The sequence below is a fragment of the Adiantum capillus-veneris genome, chromosome 6 (genome assembly GCF_014529385.1).
Source record: "Adiantum capillus-veneris isolate H3 chromosome 6, ASM1452938v2, whole genome shotgun sequence".
Classification (NCBI taxonomy): domain Eukaryota; kingdom Viridiplantae; phylum Streptophyta; class Polypodiopsida; order Polypodiales; family Pteridaceae; genus Adiantum; species Adiantum capillus-veneris.
The window spans coordinates 95,724,513-95,743,252 of record NC_140936.1 but is presented as its reverse complement, the minus strand read 5'-3'; the positions used below and the strand labels follow the sequence as shown (position 1 = coordinate 95,743,252).

Sequence of the window (18,740 nt, the reverse complement as noted above, 5' to 3'; positions counted from 1 at the left end):
CCTACTTCTTGAGTCGGGATCCCTTCCAATTGAGGTTATGGGCATGGAAAGGGTTGTGGAGTACATGATAAAGATGCATCAAAACCCCTCACATCGACTTCCTACAATTGCATGGGAAGCAAGCAAAAAAGTTCAAAAGACGCATAAAAGCAAGATCTTGAGCACGGGATGGATGCAAGACATAAAGAAGTGGTTTGGGAGATGGGATGCATTACACTTGCTACATGATGCTTCAATTGACTCTCAAGTGAATGAAGCTTTTCTAAAACGCCAATGTATTACGGCTTGGGAGAAATCCGGTGGGTCACGCTTCATACATTACACCACCTATATTGCCCCCAACTACAAAACCATGTTCTTCGCTGAGAGAGGAAACCGTACTCACACTTACATGCTTGAGCATATTCCCTTGTCCGCGATACGCACTATCGCAGCAATTCGGCTTAGCTCCCATTTCCTTCGATGCGAGATAGGGCGTTGGGGCAATGGAGAAGAGTCAAATCAATTGTGCACATTATGCTCACTGCAAGTTCGAGAGTCTGAGTACCACACACTACTAGAGTGCTCAGCTTTTGATCACATCCGAACTTGCTTCTCTCACATTTTCAGCCATAACTTAAACCTACACACTTTCCTCTCCCAGCCAAAGTGTGGGCTCTCCATTGCGACTCTCATCACTACAATTTTGGAGCATCGAGAGTCACTCATCAGCCATACACATACTACATCACATGTAACTTTGGTCCCATAGGTCATATTTGACCTCCGAGGACAATAATAAAATCTATCTATCTATCTATCATCTCTAGCGGCATGACAACAGAGGCCTTCAAGTCTTCTTTAAGTCCCATAGAGCGGCTTGAAGTCTTCTTAGCACCAAAAAGCTAAGGTCTCGCAAGGCTGTTGTAGCGCTTAGAGAGCTTCATCGTCATGCTCCAATCATGAAAAAGTAATAGATTTTTACAATCGTGGGGGTGCTGCAACGCTTAAAGAGCTTCATTGTCACACTGCAACCACCACAAAGTAATAGCTTTTAATCAAATTTTGCAGCGCAATGACTTGTCCTACATGTCAAACTCTCTTTCCATCAACTGCAATTAAAAGACTCACGAAAAAGGATTTACATATACGCCTATTTTGTAGTAAAGTCTTTAAATAGATATATTACATGATGGTGTGCCTTATTTGAGCTCCTGTAGTGTGAGACTGCTTTGTCTCACTTATAGTGCATGCCAATAGATTGCTCTTCAACCCCTCATCTTTGATCTCAAAGACAACAAAAACGACCCATGAATTTTATTGAACAATCGTAAGAACGATCCTAGAGACATTCAAGAAGAGGGTTTTACGTTGTAGGAAAAATCCCAAAGACCGTTTTTTCAAGTGGGCCAAATTGTAAAGGTCCTTGGACTGTTAACTATGTAGGATTAATGCATAGTCTTGCTTTTGTAGCTGAGAGAGAGAGAGAGAGAGAGAGAGAGAGAGAGAGAGAGAGAGAGAGAGAGAGAGAGAGAGAGAGAGAGAGAGAGAGAGAGAGAGAGAGAGAGAACGAACTAAACTCAATCCGCGTGAGCTACTAATACTTTAATAGTGGGTAGGGGGATTGGGCTCTAAAAATCCGTTACTGTTAAATTTGAGAAGAGGAAACTTCAAAACTAATTACAAATTTTGAACTTTAACAAAAATCTTTGTCAAGCCTCGATGCCAACGATTGAACTCCTCTCTCTCTCTCTCTCTCTCCCCCGCACTGGTAAAACTCAACAAAGCCTACTTTACGTAGCTCGTCTTTAATTTTGTTTGTACGACATATAAAGCATCTCTCGCTCTCTCTCTCTCTCTCTCTCTCTCTCTCCAAAAATTCGCGCAACTACAACGTTTCTACAGGTTTGAAGCCATGCGTGGTAGAGCTCTCATTTCTCTGTTGCAGCATCTCCTCGCAGGTTGGAAGCCATGCATGGCAAGTCTCTCTCTCTCTCTCTCTCTCTCTCTCTCTCTCTCCACTTCCTTCCTTCGAGCTTGGCCTATCCAATCAACCATTATTATTCTGATAGTTGATGGCTGTGGTCTTAAGTTTGCACATCCCTAATTCTCTCCTAGACACTTGGGACTGGTGGTTGTGCACGTTATGCATCTCACATAAGTCTCCCATGTTCCCTCATCAAGCCCTCTAGCAATACATATGAGGAAATGCTTGGCTATGCAGTATGAACATCCCTGATCTCTCGACCATTGTAGGCACGTTCGAGAGGGAGATCCATCTTTGGAGAGGTGGAGTGCTCGAGCCTGTGTGAGAAATCAAGCTCAACAAAGAAAAGAATAGAAACCATCTACGTGCCATTTCAAAATTAAGCCTTACGATCTGGAAGTAAATAGTATACCCTTATGACTTTACCATAACACAACTGATCAATTGGGGCCCATCGTAGATAAAAGGGTTTGCACAAAGGTGTTGTTGACCCCCTTTTTCCAACATCATCCTTATGCTAAGCCTTGGGGTACATGGCTCTCTACAATTTCTCGAGTTTTCACCTTTTTTTTACCTGCCTTTATAATTAATATTCGCATGTTTTTAGTGGTGATGCTTTCAATTCTTTGAGTATTGTGTATAGGCCTTCACAGCGAGGAGGATTGTATGCTGGTGAGAACGGTTAAAGCCGTTGACCCCCCTTGTCATGGTGGGTAAATCCCAAATCTTTGTCTATTACCTTCTCTCTTAAACGGTGGGATGATTGAGCATCGTAGATCTTGAGCAGAGTAAACTCGGATACCCGACTTTACTTTGCCCCACTTGGCCCCCCTCTCCCACCTCAGAGGATTGAACACACGACCCTAGCGATGCGATCCATGTGCCTTAACCACATTGCCCATTCACTTTGCTTGTGGAATGTAAACATCTTCCTTGAGTTTTGATGTGCAAAGAATCGTAGCAGGGAAAAGTAAACTCGGTTACATTTGTACCCAAGTTTACTTTCGCAACAAGATTTATAGGGCCAATTAATGTTGAGGCCCTAAATTGATTGGGGCCTTTCATCCCATCTCCCATGCCCGTGTGAGATATGCCCCCCCCCCCCCCCCCCCCCCCACAAACGCCTTTGCTTTCGGTTTCTCAAAAGAAGAGGAGAATCAACACAACTTCTCCTCATGTAGTTGTGAATATGTAAAAAAGACTCAGTTTTGGGAAGTCTAGTTGGATGGTCACAATGAGTGGTGGATGGTGGTGCCGTTAGCTTGAAAATTGCCGTTAGCACTTCAGTTTGAAAACTGTCCTCAACACTTCACTTTAGTGGTGGATGGTGGTGCATGCGCAAGGGACTAGTGTAGAAGGAGGTGGACCAGGGTGTGGGAGCGTGGGAGGAGGTGGACTAGGGGGGAGCAAGCAGCGATGTGCAAATGAATTGTAGCGGGGAAAAGTAAACTCGGTTACTTTTGTACCCAAGTTTACTTTCGCAACAAGATTTATAGGGCCAATTAATGTTGAGGCCCTAAATTGATTGGGGCCTTTCATCCCATCTCCCATGCCCGTGTGAGATCTCCCCCCCCCCCCCCAAAACGCCTTTGCTTTCGGTTTCTCAAAAGAAGAGGAGAATCAACACAACTTCTCCTCATGTAGTCTGTGAATATGTAAAAAAGACGCAGTTTTGGGAAGTCTAGTTGGATGGTCACACTGAGTGGTGGATGGTGGTGCCGTTAGCTTGAAAATTGCCGTTAGCACTTCAGTTTGAAAACTGTCCTCAACACTTCACTTTAGTGGTGGATGGTGGTGCATGCGCAAGGGACTAGTGTAGAAGGAGGTGGACCAGGGTGTGGGAGCGTGGGAGGAGGTGGACTAGGGGGGAGCAAGCAGCGAGAAGTTTGTGTTTTTTAGTTCTAAGTGCTAAGAGAGGACAACTAGTTTGTGAAGCTCACTTGGTGTAGGTCTTCGGTAAGAGCATCAACCTTTGGAGGGAGTTTGGATCTTTTTTGTAATAGGAGCATTCCTCATTGTAAATCACAACATGCACCTTCGGGCATCACTCAGTCGCAATTGAACCCATGACCCGGGTCACAGAGGTCGAATGCTTCAACCAACTGAGCTATCTCCCGTCAACGAAGGGAGTTTGGATCTTATACGTGGCATTTTGATATATGGAACATGTGGCGAACTAAGGAGCAAACGTTGATTGAGTTAGAAGAATCTAGTGAGTAAATCGTACTATTTTCTAAAGGACGATTAACGTCTTAAATCTAACGGAGCTTTATGCGTCTGACATGTGGCAATCCAAACAAGAAGCTTTTGCTTCTATTTAAACTCTCTCTCTCTCTCTCTCTCTCTCTCTCTCTCTCCTCTCGAGTCCGTAAGACGTGTGACCTCACACTCGAGCTTATAATGGAAGGAGAGAGAGTTTGGTATTTAATGAGAAAGGCAGAGTGAATCCATTCTATAGTATACACCTATAGAATGCCATGACCCCTGGGAACATGGGCCAGGGCCCTTTTACTAGTTAGGCAATAGTCCCTGGGCCCTTTTACTAGTTAAACAATAATTCTGTGTCCTTATAAGTTCTCTCTCTTCCTCTCTCTCTCTCTCTCTATCTCCACCCCTTTCCCAGGGGCCAGGTCATTTTCTATGTAAGCCTACTGGCTACTGCCCATCCAATCATCTGCACTCGCCAGAATAACCCTCCCAGATCCTTTTGCCCAAAGTGCAGATTTCTCATGCACTTCATTAGTTTCACCATCTTGCGAAGTTTGCAGAACCTTAATCCTTCATAATCACTACAATTTCACCTTGATTACCAGAAGCCCACCTCTTTGCACCTAGTAAATAGCCCCTTCTGCAATCAGGAAGCCCTAATTGGAGCTTACCGTACCATCTTCTTCATGAGCAAAGATAAAGGCCTGTTGCGTCTTAGCCATTCTTCTTCACCTTGAAAACGCTACTTGCATCGTCTTCTGCAGAGTCTTTCATTCATCTTCTTCAAAGAGCAGAGCAACAGGGCGTGGAAGCTGGCCATTGAAGCACAGAGCTAAAGGTAATGAGCTACAACCCATCACATTACATACAACCCATTGCATTACTTTTCTTTTGCAGACAAAATGATATGTGGATGGATTCCTTACATAGCTTTGGATGGAAGCTATCAAATCCCCCGAAAGCTCCATGTATTTCTTTTTCCCCGCTTTTATGCTTACAATGCTGTGACCCTCACATGGGCCCTGCAGTTGAGCTCATGATGAAGATGCATAGCAGATAAGATCCCAAATGCAGAGCTTCATTCATTTTTCTCCATATTACCGATAATCTCGCCTCAACAGAATGGTTTTAGTAACCCCTCGCCCTTTTCGTCTGTGCAATTATATATACCGCTCTTGGAGTGAATGGACATGTAAACACACACACATACCCACACACAAACAAACACGTATATAGCCACCGCTCCATCTCCGTATTTTCTCCCCGTTCTCTCTCTCTCTCTCTCTCTCTTTCTCCATCGCGCGCGCGCACGCACGCACACACACACACACACACACACGCACACATACACAGACACTAGTATGCAGGGACACGCATGCATACAGGCACTCATGCTAATACCCTTCCCGTGCTTTGCACAGAGAAAACCCACTGGTCTGCACCCAGCAAGCCCAAAGTTTGCAAGGAGGCATGGCATCTGCAAATGGAAATTTGGAGCATAGAGAGTTTTTGCTGAGTGCGTTCACCCCAACGTAATGTGCAAGCCTTCGTCCCCATTAACAGATCAAGTGCAATGGCCGTAAAGCTCAAGATGTGTCGTCAGCGAGTGCCCATAAATGGAGAAGATATTCCTGACTTTGCATTGGAGCATGTATTTAGTTACATCCATGAAGCATCAGACAGGGGCTCCGTCTCTCTAGTGTGCAAGAGATGGTATGAAATAGAAGGCAGGACACGCAAGGATGTGACCATCTCATGCTGCTATGCCATTGATCCTGTGAGGCTGACGCGTAGATTCAGTGTACTCGAATCCGTGAAGCTTAAGGGCAAGCCAAGGGCATCCATGTTTAAACTCATACCAGATAATTGGGGAGGTTATGCTGCCCCTTGGATCACTGAAATCGCATCAAATTGTGACAGACTCCATTCTGTGCACCTCCGTCGCATGATTGTTTCTGATGAAGACCTCTTCAAGCTGGCCCTGCGGCGTGGGAACAATCTTCTTGCCCTCAGACTTGACAGGTGCTCTGGATTTTCAACAAATGGTGTTGAAGCGGTTGCCCGTGCTTGCAGGTATCTGCATCAAACCTTGTATGCTCCATCCCAGCAAGAGTAGGGTACAAATCTGGTTAATTGAAGGCTTATCTAGTCAATCTGGGTTGATATGTCTGCTCTGTCATTGATTTTTGATGCTGTGGATTTGGCTCACATAAGTTAGGCTTATATTATGGCTGTTACTGCCCTGCATCTCTAGAGTGATGACAGAAACTCAGTACCCAGATCTTTGTATTGATGTATGCTTGTGCGTATGTGTGTGTGCTGTGTGGGCGTGTGGAGAGCATATATTGGTATCTAGTTCTACACCCACTATTGGGCTCTGTCAAGGTTAATGGGATGTCGTAGTATTTAGTCCTTGATGGAGCTGATGGTTGTAGTGTCCCGTGGATGACTACCATGTCCGTCTAAAGGTGAATTTGGGCTTATCCTGGATGCATCTAGGTATATCTAGGCTTATATTTTCTGTGGGTTTTCACTTGAAGAGAAGCCCACATCTTCTCTTTGATTAGGTGGGCAGTCTCTTTCAATCTGGAAGTACCGTCACAGTTTTTGTCAATAATTGTGGTAACTGAGCCTGCTCAAATTGAGATGTATTTCTCTTTGATATTCGCCAATGCCCTTGAGTGCATGTCCTTGTAGTTGAAGGGATTGGGAGAGCTTTTCATACCCTAATAGCTGTTCTTCCAGAGTTTTATGAGTTGAAGACCGGTTTGGGTGCAGGCAGAAGATACATTTTTTTAGTGGCAGAAGATACATTTATTGAGGTCTTCCTCTATAAATATCAATGCTTAGAATTGTCGCGGACAAAGAAATGCTGTTGCTCTATCTGTAAAATTTATGGTACTTTCTTCTTGTTGACATTAGAAGCCTTATGAAGCCACCATGTGACTTCTTAGGAAAGCAGCTTCTTGGTGTTTATGCTGGAGCTTTCTGCGCATGCTTTTGACTCAGTCCTGAAGTCATGAAACATGGTTCAGATGGTGATCTTGAGTTTTGTTACGCTTGATGCTAGAGCTTGAATTAGCTCCATAAAGCTGTCAACATTTTGATAGATCAGGCGGCACGACTACTTACCGTCATCTAAGCAAGGCCTCAGAAGAATGATTTGTGAATCGTTTCTCCCGAAGTAAATGGGATTCAGAAATTTGCTTATGTTCCAGTCAACGGTTGTGCAAAGAATCCTCTTTATCCTTTACCAGTAGGGGAATCTTAATATTTTGTTTGTCATTTCACATCGGTGTTTACAAGTTCCTGATTGTAATGGTATGAAGCCTTCTTATGCCGCTAGCATACCTTAGATGACTATGCCAATATCTTCTGGGGCCTGGGCAATTGAACATGCACTATGTGATGACCATTTGTACTCTATATTGTCTCGTATTTGGGTACCATCTTTCAATATGACATTCTAATATTGACAATGATTTTTAAATTTGAATTCTGTAGTCCATTCTATGCATCATGGAGCTGATTGTTATAGAATCCCATGGATGACTACCATCAGTCCACAATTTGAAATTTCCTTTTTAATTGAAATTGGGCTTATCTTGCTTGGCGTCTTTTGCGTGCTATTCATCAACATGGCTCTTTTCATTCTTGGTCGATTTGTTACTTGAAGCAGTTGTGAGAGTATTTTTTATTGTTGGGGATTCCATCAAGAATGGCATACCCCTTGTTTGAGCTGTCATAATGCCTTATGAATTGTTTGTGGCCACGTCAGTTAGAAATATCGCATTGCTAACTTTTATGAGACCCATTTTGAATTGTGTTTGTTCTTTTGCTGCTATATTAGACTCTCAAGGGAATTGTGGCTTTGCTATTATTTTACTCAGCAAAAGGTCATTGTGGCTCTAGAAGTCTCAAATCCAGGCATAGAAAGTAAAGGTGTAGGAGGTATTATGTAGTAGTGGCCCACAACTTAATGGGACAAGGTGTCCCCAAATATTGAGATACGTGATGCTCAAACAAGGAGTCATATCCTTGTGTTTATTTTGTGTGTTGAGGAAAACGTTTTGTTCTTCTGGATAGTAGAGACTTTCAGCTCTCCTATATCGATGAACACAATCCATGCATGCAATGCTAACCCATCTTATGAGTCATGTACGTGTACGAGCTCGTGCTTGCATGTTGGCCTAGGCCAAGAAGCACACTGGGGCATCTTTGTAGATAGTAGATTCCATTTAAATACATACCTAAGTACCCATACATACACACAAAAATCCATAGTTACCTATATGCACACGTGTCACGTATACTTATGGTTATAAATGTGTATTAATAATAATCACAAATGCTACACCTACAGTTCAAACTGTTGACAAGCTTCTTTTACTTTGATCAGGCACCTCAAAGTTCTTGTCCTGGATGACAGCACTATTGAAGACTGTGGAGGGGAATGGCTACATGAGCTTGCATTACACAATAAAGTGTTGGAGATTCTCAATTTCTCTGGAACAGATCTACAAAGCGTCAACATAACGGATCTACACACTGTGGCAAGGAATTGCACATCTCTGAAGTCCTTGAAGTTACATGAAGTTGATTTAGTATGCTTAAAAGATTTGTTAAAGACAACGGCCTTAGAGGAGTTAGGCGGCATTTTGGTGGATTATGACGGGTTGCAAAGCTCAGGTGTGAGGTTGCCAGCAAGCCTTACATCATTGGTTGGTCTCTGTCACATGGGCATTGATGATGCAGATGTCACAATCAATGCTTTAGTGCAGCCAATTGCCTCAGGCTTGAAGAAGATTGATTTGCAGTTTGCTTTCTTAAGTGTTGAAGGGCACTGTGAGCTTCTTCGAAACTGCCCAAATCTTGAGGACCTTGAGGTACAAATCAGTACATTTAAGGCAATTACAGCTACTCGTTATTTTAGGCTCGTCTTTGACTGCACGTTGGGCCATTTTTTCTGTGTTTTGTTCTGAGTTTACTATTCGTGTTTTGAGGTGAATATGTTTGTTATGCCTCGTTTGAGGGCACTGATGACGTGATGCTTTTGGAGGATTCATCCATCTGTGTGTTTTATATATACATGTGCATGTGTGTGTGTGTGTGTGTGTGTGTGTGTGACGTACATACATACAGACTTTGTTTAGCAAGCGGGGATAAAGGGCTTCTGGTCTCTTGGTTGGTACTCTCTTGAGGTGTTTGGATGGTTTTATCATGGGTTGTTCTCCGGGCAGGTGTGTCGTGACTTTGAAGTTTGGCTTTTAGGTTGGCCTTGGCGTCTCCCCTGTTCAGCAGCTTGCCCCTGACAGTCCATTCATAGAAACTTTGTTACTGGCCATGTTCACGTTTATCTTTGGCGTGGGCAGCTTTTGCTTATCAGGTGCTGTTGGCCACCTTTTGGTATACTGCGTGTTGCATCCAGGGACCAGGGTTGATTTCGCCTATGCCATTTGGTTTGAGATTTCTAGGGTGGTTGGACGACTCCCATAATACTATAGCTTGTGTTGCTTGGCATATGGCTATTTTGCCTCTTTTGCTGGGAGGAAAGTCATTATAGATTTGGAGATGCAGAATCGAGCTTTGCGTGCCAAGCGCATGTCTTCGATAATTTTGCTAGGGGTGAGCATTGGAGGTCTTTTGGGTTCTGATTTTGTAGTTTCGTGGTATGCAGACTGTGATATGGCTGGCTTTGAGGGCAGGGCTCTCAGGTTTTCAATGTAGATTGCCTTTCTGGATTTACCAGCACACTTGCCTGGGATGTTGGAGCTGATGGGCATGCTTTTTATGTGTTTGTGATAGCTGCAGACATCTGTTCCATCACAAAGCTGGCTGTAGCCCCTTTTGTGGATGTCTCAGAGACTGTTGATGATGAATGGGATGGGGACATCAGATCTTCAAGGATTGTGGTCACAGGCAGACAAAACTAGTGCCTGAGATGCCATATGATGGCCCACCTTGTAAAGGATCAGCCCAAATTGCAATCTGCAGAGTTTGGTCACAAGAGACCCCAATCCTGAGACTGAGGCAACCATGCACACCTATAAATGCTGCCTGTTATGGTTCATAATGAGGAGACTGTTACAGGCTTGGACACTCCAAGCGAGAAATCAATTGCAACACACAAACAGAAACTGCAAATAACTGAACCGATGCTCTCTGAGAAGTGGGCCTATGGGAACTTATAAACAATACAAGAGATGTCCAAAAGCAGAGCCCAAAAGCTTCAATTCTAAAAGAACAGGGCACTCAAAAGCATCTGCTCTTAAAAGCTCACGCTGAAACTGCCAAAATCTGCCAGCGCAAGAGGCGGAAATTCGTACAGCTTGCCATGTCATCATGTCAATGCAATTTGCGGAAATTGCAGCCAGAGTGCAAGCTTTTGATGTTTTGGGTTTAGGCCTCTCGGCCGGTGCTCATCAGTTGGGCAGGGTTAGAGTTTTTAAACTCTAACCCCCTAGGTCCCATGGCCACATCTTAAAGTCCTTCTGGGTTCAACTCTTGTTCTCTCGGCTAGTTCCTCAATTGGGATGCCACGTCACCAACTTGTGACATTTCCTTCTCTTGAAAGAATTGTAATGGCGCTCGATCATGGCTGTAAAACAGCCAAAGGACAAAAACTTTCTTTAGTAGACATTGACTCTTATGTACTTAGGCACCAGACTTCACAAATCCAACACTTTCACAAAGACATTAGTCACTGAGCAATCACATTTCTGTCGAGGGTCTAAGATACAAATCATGATCAGTGTAACCTATTTAGCAACGACATCTGGATTGCGCCGATCTTTTCACGTATGTGTTGATCTACTAAATCTTGTTACTATCATATTCATATCTTTTCTTTTCACATTTCAAGCACACCTTGTCTATGACCATCCCCATGAGTCATATAGCATGCAATTCACAAAATCACACACTTGTCACCTAGTTCATATTGAACATTGTGTTCCTGTCATTCAATCTAGCCATCTCACCTCATCCTTTCTAGAACCCTCTATGCATCTAGACGACTGTGCAACCATCTCATCTTTTGGGAAGTCTTAATGCGCTCACAAGAGTATCGAGTCATTTCATCCAGATAGAAATCTTGATGCACTAGAAGCTCATTCAATTATCATTCACTTAGCCATCACATCCAGACCTTGCTTATCTCTAGTAGATATCTAGATGCACTAAGTTCAAATTATTCATCAGACAAATGCTGCAAACATTTCATCTTTCTCTACATGTCTCTAACAATTCAAACATGAAAGAGCACATGTCTTCAATTCAATCAAGAAAATTTCCAATTTAATGTACCTATTTTCATCAAGTCATTCCGCAAAATACTGTCAGCTTGTCAATATCCCTAAAATATCATGGAGAAATTAACGACTTTACTCAATCTAGGCAATCTGTGACGAAGGAGTAGAGTGGCTCCCCTCTTGTGCAGTCTGCACCGCACAAGATTCAACCTGTTGATTCATCGGTAACTTTTGGCATAAACACTACTAATAATCCAAAAGCTTCAAGGTACAACTCAAAACTGAAGAGAATTTGCGAGGTTCTCCTCTCCCATCCACTTTGCATCCAGAGCCAAAAAGTGCCCTTGACCAAATTATCCGATGGTTCTAGCTTACCTTTTTGTTCTGCTCTTGTGACTTGTGACCTGTTGGTAGCCCCAATGGCCTCCCAGACTCTGGAGAGAAAGAGGTCAGAGCCCTACAAAAAGATGCAAAAGAAGTTGTACCAACTTGCAGAACCAAGCTGAGAAGCCAAAAATGGAAGGACCTCCAAATTTATAAGTTGTGCCAACCTATGGGGTCCTGTTTGATGGGGCTCAAAGGGACTAAAGGCTAAAAAGAAAGGCATAAAGGGATGATGACATGATAGCTGTACGGATTCGCAAATCGCACTGTTGACATGGTTGATTGTACAGACCTTCGCGAATTGCGTTGCTGACGTGGCACTTGTACGGATTTCCGCAAATCGCGTTGGCAGCCCTAGCTCTAGCTTTTGGGCCCATATGATTTTAGACTTGAAGCTTTTCATATGTACTGCTTTTGGAAGGCCTAGGGCCTATAAACAGAGTGCCAGTGCCTCAGTTGAGTGAGGCACTTGGAACCTCTTGTAAAGCTCTCCCTTATGCAAGAAAAAAAAAACCCCATCAGAGGCTCAAACTCTTTTCAAAGTAAAACCCATCAAAGTAAAAGCTTTGTGAGGTATTCAATGACTTTTTTCTATCTCCAAAGTACCTAGAGAACCTCTCCTACCTAGCCCTTAAGTAATTATAAGACCTCAACCTTGCCTATAAAGGGATCACTTCGGCCCATCGATTGGCATAAGTTGCAGATAGTGCAAGGAGCAACCCTCAACGTTTTGCAGATTGCAGCCTCTCTCTAGTGTTTTGCAAATTCAGCCTAGAGCTAGCGTTTTGCAACCCAAGCCAGCTATTTCAGAATCCAGCCCTAGTGCTAGCTCCAAGCCTGTAGATCAGCCAGCGTTTTCAGTTTTCAGCCCTCTCTTGCGGGAGACATGCGAGATCTGCAAGCGCCAACAATCCAGTTGTGGTCCGGTACTTAGGCAGCCCATCGAGCCTCTTCTGTGCCATTTCCTCGCCAGCATTGTTGTCCATCATCAGCATTGCCGAGATCTGTGTTTTCAGCCCTTCATTCCTCTCACTTCGGAAGCGCGATCCAGCCCTAGATCTACCCCTTGGTGGCCATCCGCAATCCCACATCGAGAAGGTGCATCAAATCAGTCTCGGACGTGCCTCGTCTTGAGAAGTTGCCGTGGCGACATTCACCATTCGAGGCAGTAGAGTCTGCACTTGAGGTTTTGCATGTGTGTGCATTCCATTTCCGCAATCTAAAGCAAATACCACATCGGCAACAATGTGGGGGGCCCTTGCGAGGGTTGGTTGGGACCCCATCGGGTGCCGTTTTCCTCTTTTCTCTCCCTCCCCCCCTACACATCTCTATCGCTGTCTCTCATTCCTTCTCTTCAAGGAAAGTAAAAGGAACCATCATTCAAGCTAAAAGCATTCACTCTTGCAAGGAAAAGAAGTAAAAGATTTGTGAAAGTGTAAAACCTAGATCTTCACCATTTCAATTCTGTCGCACCTGACACCTAGGCTATGCCTCCAAAATCATTTGCATCCACTCTTAACATTTCCTGATGTGGTACCCAAAAATAGGAGGTAGATCTATGACACAACCTTACTTGGTTTGAGGGTTCTCCTACCGATTCAATATTCTTGCTCACATCTTTGGGTTATAGATGAGAGACTTTTTATATGCTTTCAGCCACTGAGCATCAATTTGATCTCCATTTGCGGGTTATAGTTTTTAACTTATATTGCTGCATTAGGTTATGGATTATGTGGAAGGCTCGTCGTGCTCGCAACTTGGGGTTCATGGCTTTCCCCGACATCTACCATTGTGACAGCTCTATGATCAAGGTTGCTGCATACTCTTTGCAGCCACGGGGATACGTCAGCAGGCTTCTCCATGGCAGCAGCGTAGTTACTCTTTTCTTCCCTTATGGGCGCGTTATTCCGTACGTTTCATTATAGATTAGGGACATATCACGTGGCATTATGGGCCTCCTCGGTGGTTCATATCTTACCACTTTATGTGTGGCAGTGTCTAACCCGTACAAAATTTGGCATGACGATAACTGACAGTTATAGGCTTTTGATAAGAAATATTTGATTTTTTTACAATAGACAAAAGATGACAAATCTATGACAGTAAATTGGTAAAAATAGTTTGAGAAATCTTGTACCGCAATCTCGAAACAGACCTTCATGTGCTGCATCTATTGATGTACCAAGTGCTTGAAGCAAGTCTTCGTGCATGACAACAGGTGCTTCATGGCTCCAAAATTTCCTCTTCTTCATGTGCTTGGAGCACAACTCATATGTAAACCAATTAATTTTTAGAACAACCTTCAACACGCATATGGCATGTTGCCTTTGCCAAATTTTGAAGTCTTGCCGGATATTTGAAATGCCCAAATCCTCCTTTACATCCATGCCATGGCAAAGTTTTGAGATGTCGTAGGAAATTGGCAGCACTTGTGAGGTTGTACACATAAGCATTTGAGATGCCGTGAATTGCCAAAGAAATGGTCCTCTACTGCTTGCCTTTTGAGATGCTGAAAAACTGTGAACCTTGGTATTATGGTATCCAAGGGCATTTTGATATGCCAACTGCTTTAGCAACGTTTTGAGATGCCAGCCTACTGTACCGGCGGCCAAGGAGCATGGCTTCAAATCCTGCTTTGCTAACTGCCAATAAAATGAAGGCGTTTTGAGATGCTACCCGCCTAGGAGCTCTTGGCACTGCGTCGCGACGCCAACACACGCCTGGACTGTATTTGCCTAGCACACGCAACGGCGTTTCAAAACGCCATAACCGAAATTGCCTGTGCTCTGATACCACTGTTAGGGGCAGCGTGGCTAGGGAGGGTGCCAACGAAGAGCTGCCATGGTTGCTGGAGCGTGCAGAGCAGAGAAGGTGAATGAGCGAGAAATGAAATGAAATGAAATGTTATATTAACGTCTTCAAAGGGCCATAATGACCTATGAGACCCGAAAGTTACAAAGTGGTGGATCTGATACAAAGTCAGAGTAACAAAATAACCTAACAACAGTACAAAACAAAGATATCTACTATGGGGGCCTAAGCTGGTCGATGTGAGCCAAGCATAAAACTAAGCGGGAAAATTTGGGTGGCTTGTTGGGATGGCTGAATCACAAGAGATCTAGCATCGGTTGTTGGCGAATCTCATCAATTTCCTCCATGGTTAGTAGTCTGACCGGGCGTCGTGCATGCCTGGCCAGTGTGCTCCAAATTTTCTGTCGTAGAACCTGTCGATGGTGTGTAGTTCTTCGCAGTCGTGGGCGCCTGGATTTCCCTAGTTCAATCGCTCGGTCAATCAGTGTGCCTCTGGTGTGAGACGAGGGGGAGCTCTGTTGTGGGAGTGGCTCTTGCTGCCGTCCCGTGTCTGCTTTGAAGAAGTCTGTGATCCGTCTTTGAGACTGGCTAGCCTCGCCATTCATCAGGCTATCTCTGTGTCTGCGCAGCTCGAGTAAGAACAAACCCAGACATCTCTGATCTTCGTATCCCACGACTCTTGAGAGTGGTCCAAAACCCTCTCTGAACAGGTAGTGGAAGCGACCTCGTATCTCGTAGTAGACGGGGCAGCGGCATGTATAGTGTAACTCTGTCTCAGGTTCCGTGTTACACAAGGGGCATGTCCTGTCCTCTGCTGGTACTCCGCTGTACCTCCCAGTCTCAATCCGCAAGTGGTGAGAAGATGTGCGTAACTGGCCAATAGCACAGCGTATCCCATGAGACAAGTGGGTATCCATGTATCTGGGTCTCGCCACAAAACCATCTTCCGTAAGCTGGAGAAGGTGGTCTCTGTAGAAAGCCATCTTCGTGCCCGATTCCTGTGCTGGTTGTATCCACGTCCTCCTGGTGTCTAGCTGGGTTAGGTCTTGGTGGATGAGCTTGGTGATCTCTGACTGTGTAAGAGTGAGAGATGGTGCATCCAGTGAGTAATGGAATGGTGGCAGCCTGTCTATGCTGAACCCATGTGCCCGAAACCATGATGTCATCTCCCCATACCAGCATGTTGTATCTCCTTGTATGGCTAACTGTCGAGAGGATTCAAGTGCTATGCGAGCATATCTGTCTCTAGGAAGTTCCCATGTGCGGTTTATGAAGGAGACTGATCTGGTGAGCACCTCCACCACAGTGGGGGGGCCGCTAGCTCTGCTTGGATAATGGCACGTGGTACTGATGCCTTGGCTCTAATGAGCCGCGAGATCATAGAGACGAGAGGTTTCTCCATGTTCCCCCATCCGTCTGAGCGACCCAGCCTCCCGTGGTGATCCAGTGAAGGTCCCCATATCTCGGTTCCATAGAGCAGTGCTGAAGCCACCAAGGTGTCAAAGAGCCAGAGCTTCGTCCGGGGCTCCTGAAACTGAACCTGCGAACACATCCTCTCCAATCTACCCAATGCTGCGTGGGCTCTAGTAAGTCTGGTCTCTGCTGCTCTTCTGAGTGAGAATGTAGGTCCGCTAAAAACCACTCCAAGGTAAGTGTAAGCGTCTGTGTACTCCACAGTCTCCTGGCCGTATGTGAATGTAGGTGCTGACCTCCTGATCCACTGTGGGGTGGTGTTAAACACCATAACCTTGGTTTTACCCAGGTTGACAGTAAAAACACCATGCCTCTTCTTCTATATTTAATTCAAAAGCCTTTACATATATGAACCTTGTAGCCACCATGCAATCTCCACATATGGAGTGGATCATAACTAAAACTTATCTGCATGCCTTAGAAGAGTGTTCCCACAGGTTCAATCAGAACTGAACTAGGGCTTGGAAAACCCAACATCTGGGTGATTAGGCCATCGAGCATCTCCAGAGGTCTCTTTTCTACACAGAATAAAGGCGCCAAAAGAGAGAGAGAGAGAGAGGGAGAGAGGGGGGGGGGGGGAGGGAGGGAGGGATTAGTTTCCAAGATTTATGACGATGTATGGAGAGCAATTTGATTTTGTCATTCATATATATATTGATCACTCTTCTGTTCTAATAATTGCAGGTGTTTAACGGAATTGGGGATGAGGGTCTTGAGGTGATAGGAGCTAACTGCAAGAAACTACGCCGGCTTCGAGTAGAGCGTGGGGATAAAGATGTGCAACAGGGATTTGTAACTCAAAAGGGTTTGATTTCTGTAGCATCAAGTTGTCACCAGCTCGAGTACATTGCTGTTTACGTCTCCGACATAAACAATGCAGCCTTAGTGGCGATTGCTGCCAACTGCCCAAAACTCAAAGATTTTAGGCTTGTATTACTGGATGAGGAGGATGATGTCACAGAGTACCCACTTGATATAGGTGTGTTGGCATTAGTGCAAGGGTGCAGTGAAATACGCCGCCTTGCCTTGTATCTTAGGAGAGGCTTTCTAACAGACAAGTGTATGGGGTACTTGGGCAAATACAGCAAGAATCTTAGATGGGCCTTGTTTGGATTGCTCGGGGAGACGGATATGGGGCTCAACTTGTTTGCAGAGAATTGTCCCAAGATTGAGAAGCTTGAGATGAGAGATTGTGTATTTACTGAGTCTGGGATTGCAACATCAGTCCTCAAAATGAGCTCTTTGAAGTACATTTGGGTGCAAGGCTACAACTCCACAGGTACGGGGAGGGACCTGCTGCCTATGAATTGCGCATCTTGGAATGTAGAGATGATTCCAGCTGGAGCAGAGGAGCAGCAATCGTCAGATGGGCCACTTTCTTTTTTAGCTTATCGATCGCTTGCTGGGCGGCGTTCAGATATTCCCAACACGGTAATTTGCCTTGGATGATGTGTCGAGTTGACAGACACCCCCCCCCCCCCCCCCCCCCCCCCCCCCCCCCCCTCTTCCCCTTCCTTTCCCTTTATTGTGTGCTAAGTGTTGCATTTGGCTTGGGATTTTCTGCCATGCGCACAGAAAGCTTGTACAAGTTGCAATCAATAGTTAGAAGGCGATTGCAAGTTGTAGGGTGCAAGCTACAACGAGGGTGCTTGAGCATTTCCCAAAGCCTTGTGCATGCCAGAGTGCTGGTGTTGTGAAAATTGTAACATAGAACAACCAATGATGAACACATTGTTTTATTCTGTTATTGGTCTCATTCTTCTTGAGCTCAGAAGCCATTTTCATGGAGACTATGTAGGTAATTCTTACGGTGAGGTATAATGACACGGGTATCTTAGACAATTTGAGGTTGTATCCTTGGATAGTGGACTGGTTGTCGGCACAATTTCTGTATGTTTCGTCTGTCATTGAGGCCATGAGACTAAACAACATCCCTATCAGAGTAGTCAGAAATACTAGGCTGGGCCCATATCGTAACTACTGAATTCAGACATGTGGTACTTCGTGGTTATTGCAGGGTATGCCAATTTGTCCCAGGAATACATAGAGTGGCTTTTTGCACTGATCGACTTAGTGCGGCTTAGAATGGAGTTTCGCCATGAGGGATTGCTTAATAATTGGATGAGAAACTACTGTCAGTCTTAACAATTTCCTCATTCATCTTATCCTTGTTTGAAGCTGAGAATGTACCAGCTATCAGCAAATGTCAATTTGCTCCTTGTACTGAGGGCCCACTTTACTTTATGGTAGTGATTTTCATAATTGAAGCCATTGTACATGTTCCCAACTCTTGTTGACGCTTAATGATTGTCGATTAAGAATGATGAGCTGATGACATTCCTGTACATTAGTAAGAGGTGATGTCTTCCTTGTATATTGTAGCGGCAGGGTAATATGGCATTGTAAAGTGATGTCAGAGAGGTTTGTTCGTGATCACATTTTAGTACAAATCAACCTTGTGTTTGCGGTAGATTGGCACTAGTGTAGCCATGCAATCCCATAATTTCCCATGCTACTTTCGAGAATTTATGCAAGGCAAGGCAAAGGGAGTGGTGCATCGCCACAGGGCATACCCAAATGCACGAGGTTTTCATTGCCCTAGGCATTGAGAGAGGAAATCTTTACAACAGAAGGCAAGTAATTGTGGG

At 44.6% G+C, this 18,740-nt stretch overlaps 1 protein-coding gene across 2 annotated transcripts; it reads left to right on the top strand.

The window, feature by feature from the left end:
• Positions 1 to 4,638: 4,638 nt before the first annotated feature.
• Positions 4,639 to 18,466, top strand: LOC147455932 (coronatine-insensitive protein 1-like). Of its 2 annotated transcripts, XM_086514561.1 has the most exons (5): positions 4,639 to 5,012; positions 5,596 to 6,247; positions 8,574 to 9,060; positions 16,777 to 17,523; positions 18,110 to 18,466. In XM_086514561.1, exons 2-5 carry the CDS (start codon positions 5,748 to 5,750, stop codon positions 18,137 to 18,139), a joined length of 1,764 nt encoding a protein of 587 aa, XP_086370687.1. In that variant the 5' UTR covers positions 4,639 to 5,012; positions 5,596 to 5,747; the 3' UTR covers positions 18,140 to 18,466. The 2 variants fall into 2 exon arrangements, with proteins under 2 accessions (XP_086370687.1, XP_086370686.1); XM_086514560.1 differs by lacking the exon at positions 4,639 to 5,012 and having other exon boundaries at positions 5,248 to 6,247.
• Positions 18,467 to 18,740: the final 274 nt, after the last annotated feature.

Coding starts and splice junctions, on each gene's coding strand:
- LOC147455932 (XM_086514561.1), top strand. CDS start 5,748: ATGGCCGTAAAGCTCAAGATGTGTCGTCAGCGAGTGCCCATAAATGGA. Junction 6,248..8,573: donor GCGGTTGCCCGTGCTTGCAG/GTATCTGCATCA, acceptor TACTTTGATCAG/GCACCTCAAAGTTCTTGTCC. Junction 9,061..16,776: donor CAAATCTTGAGGACCTTGAG/GTACAAATCAGT, acceptor TAATAATTGCAG/GTGTTTAACGGAATTGGGGA.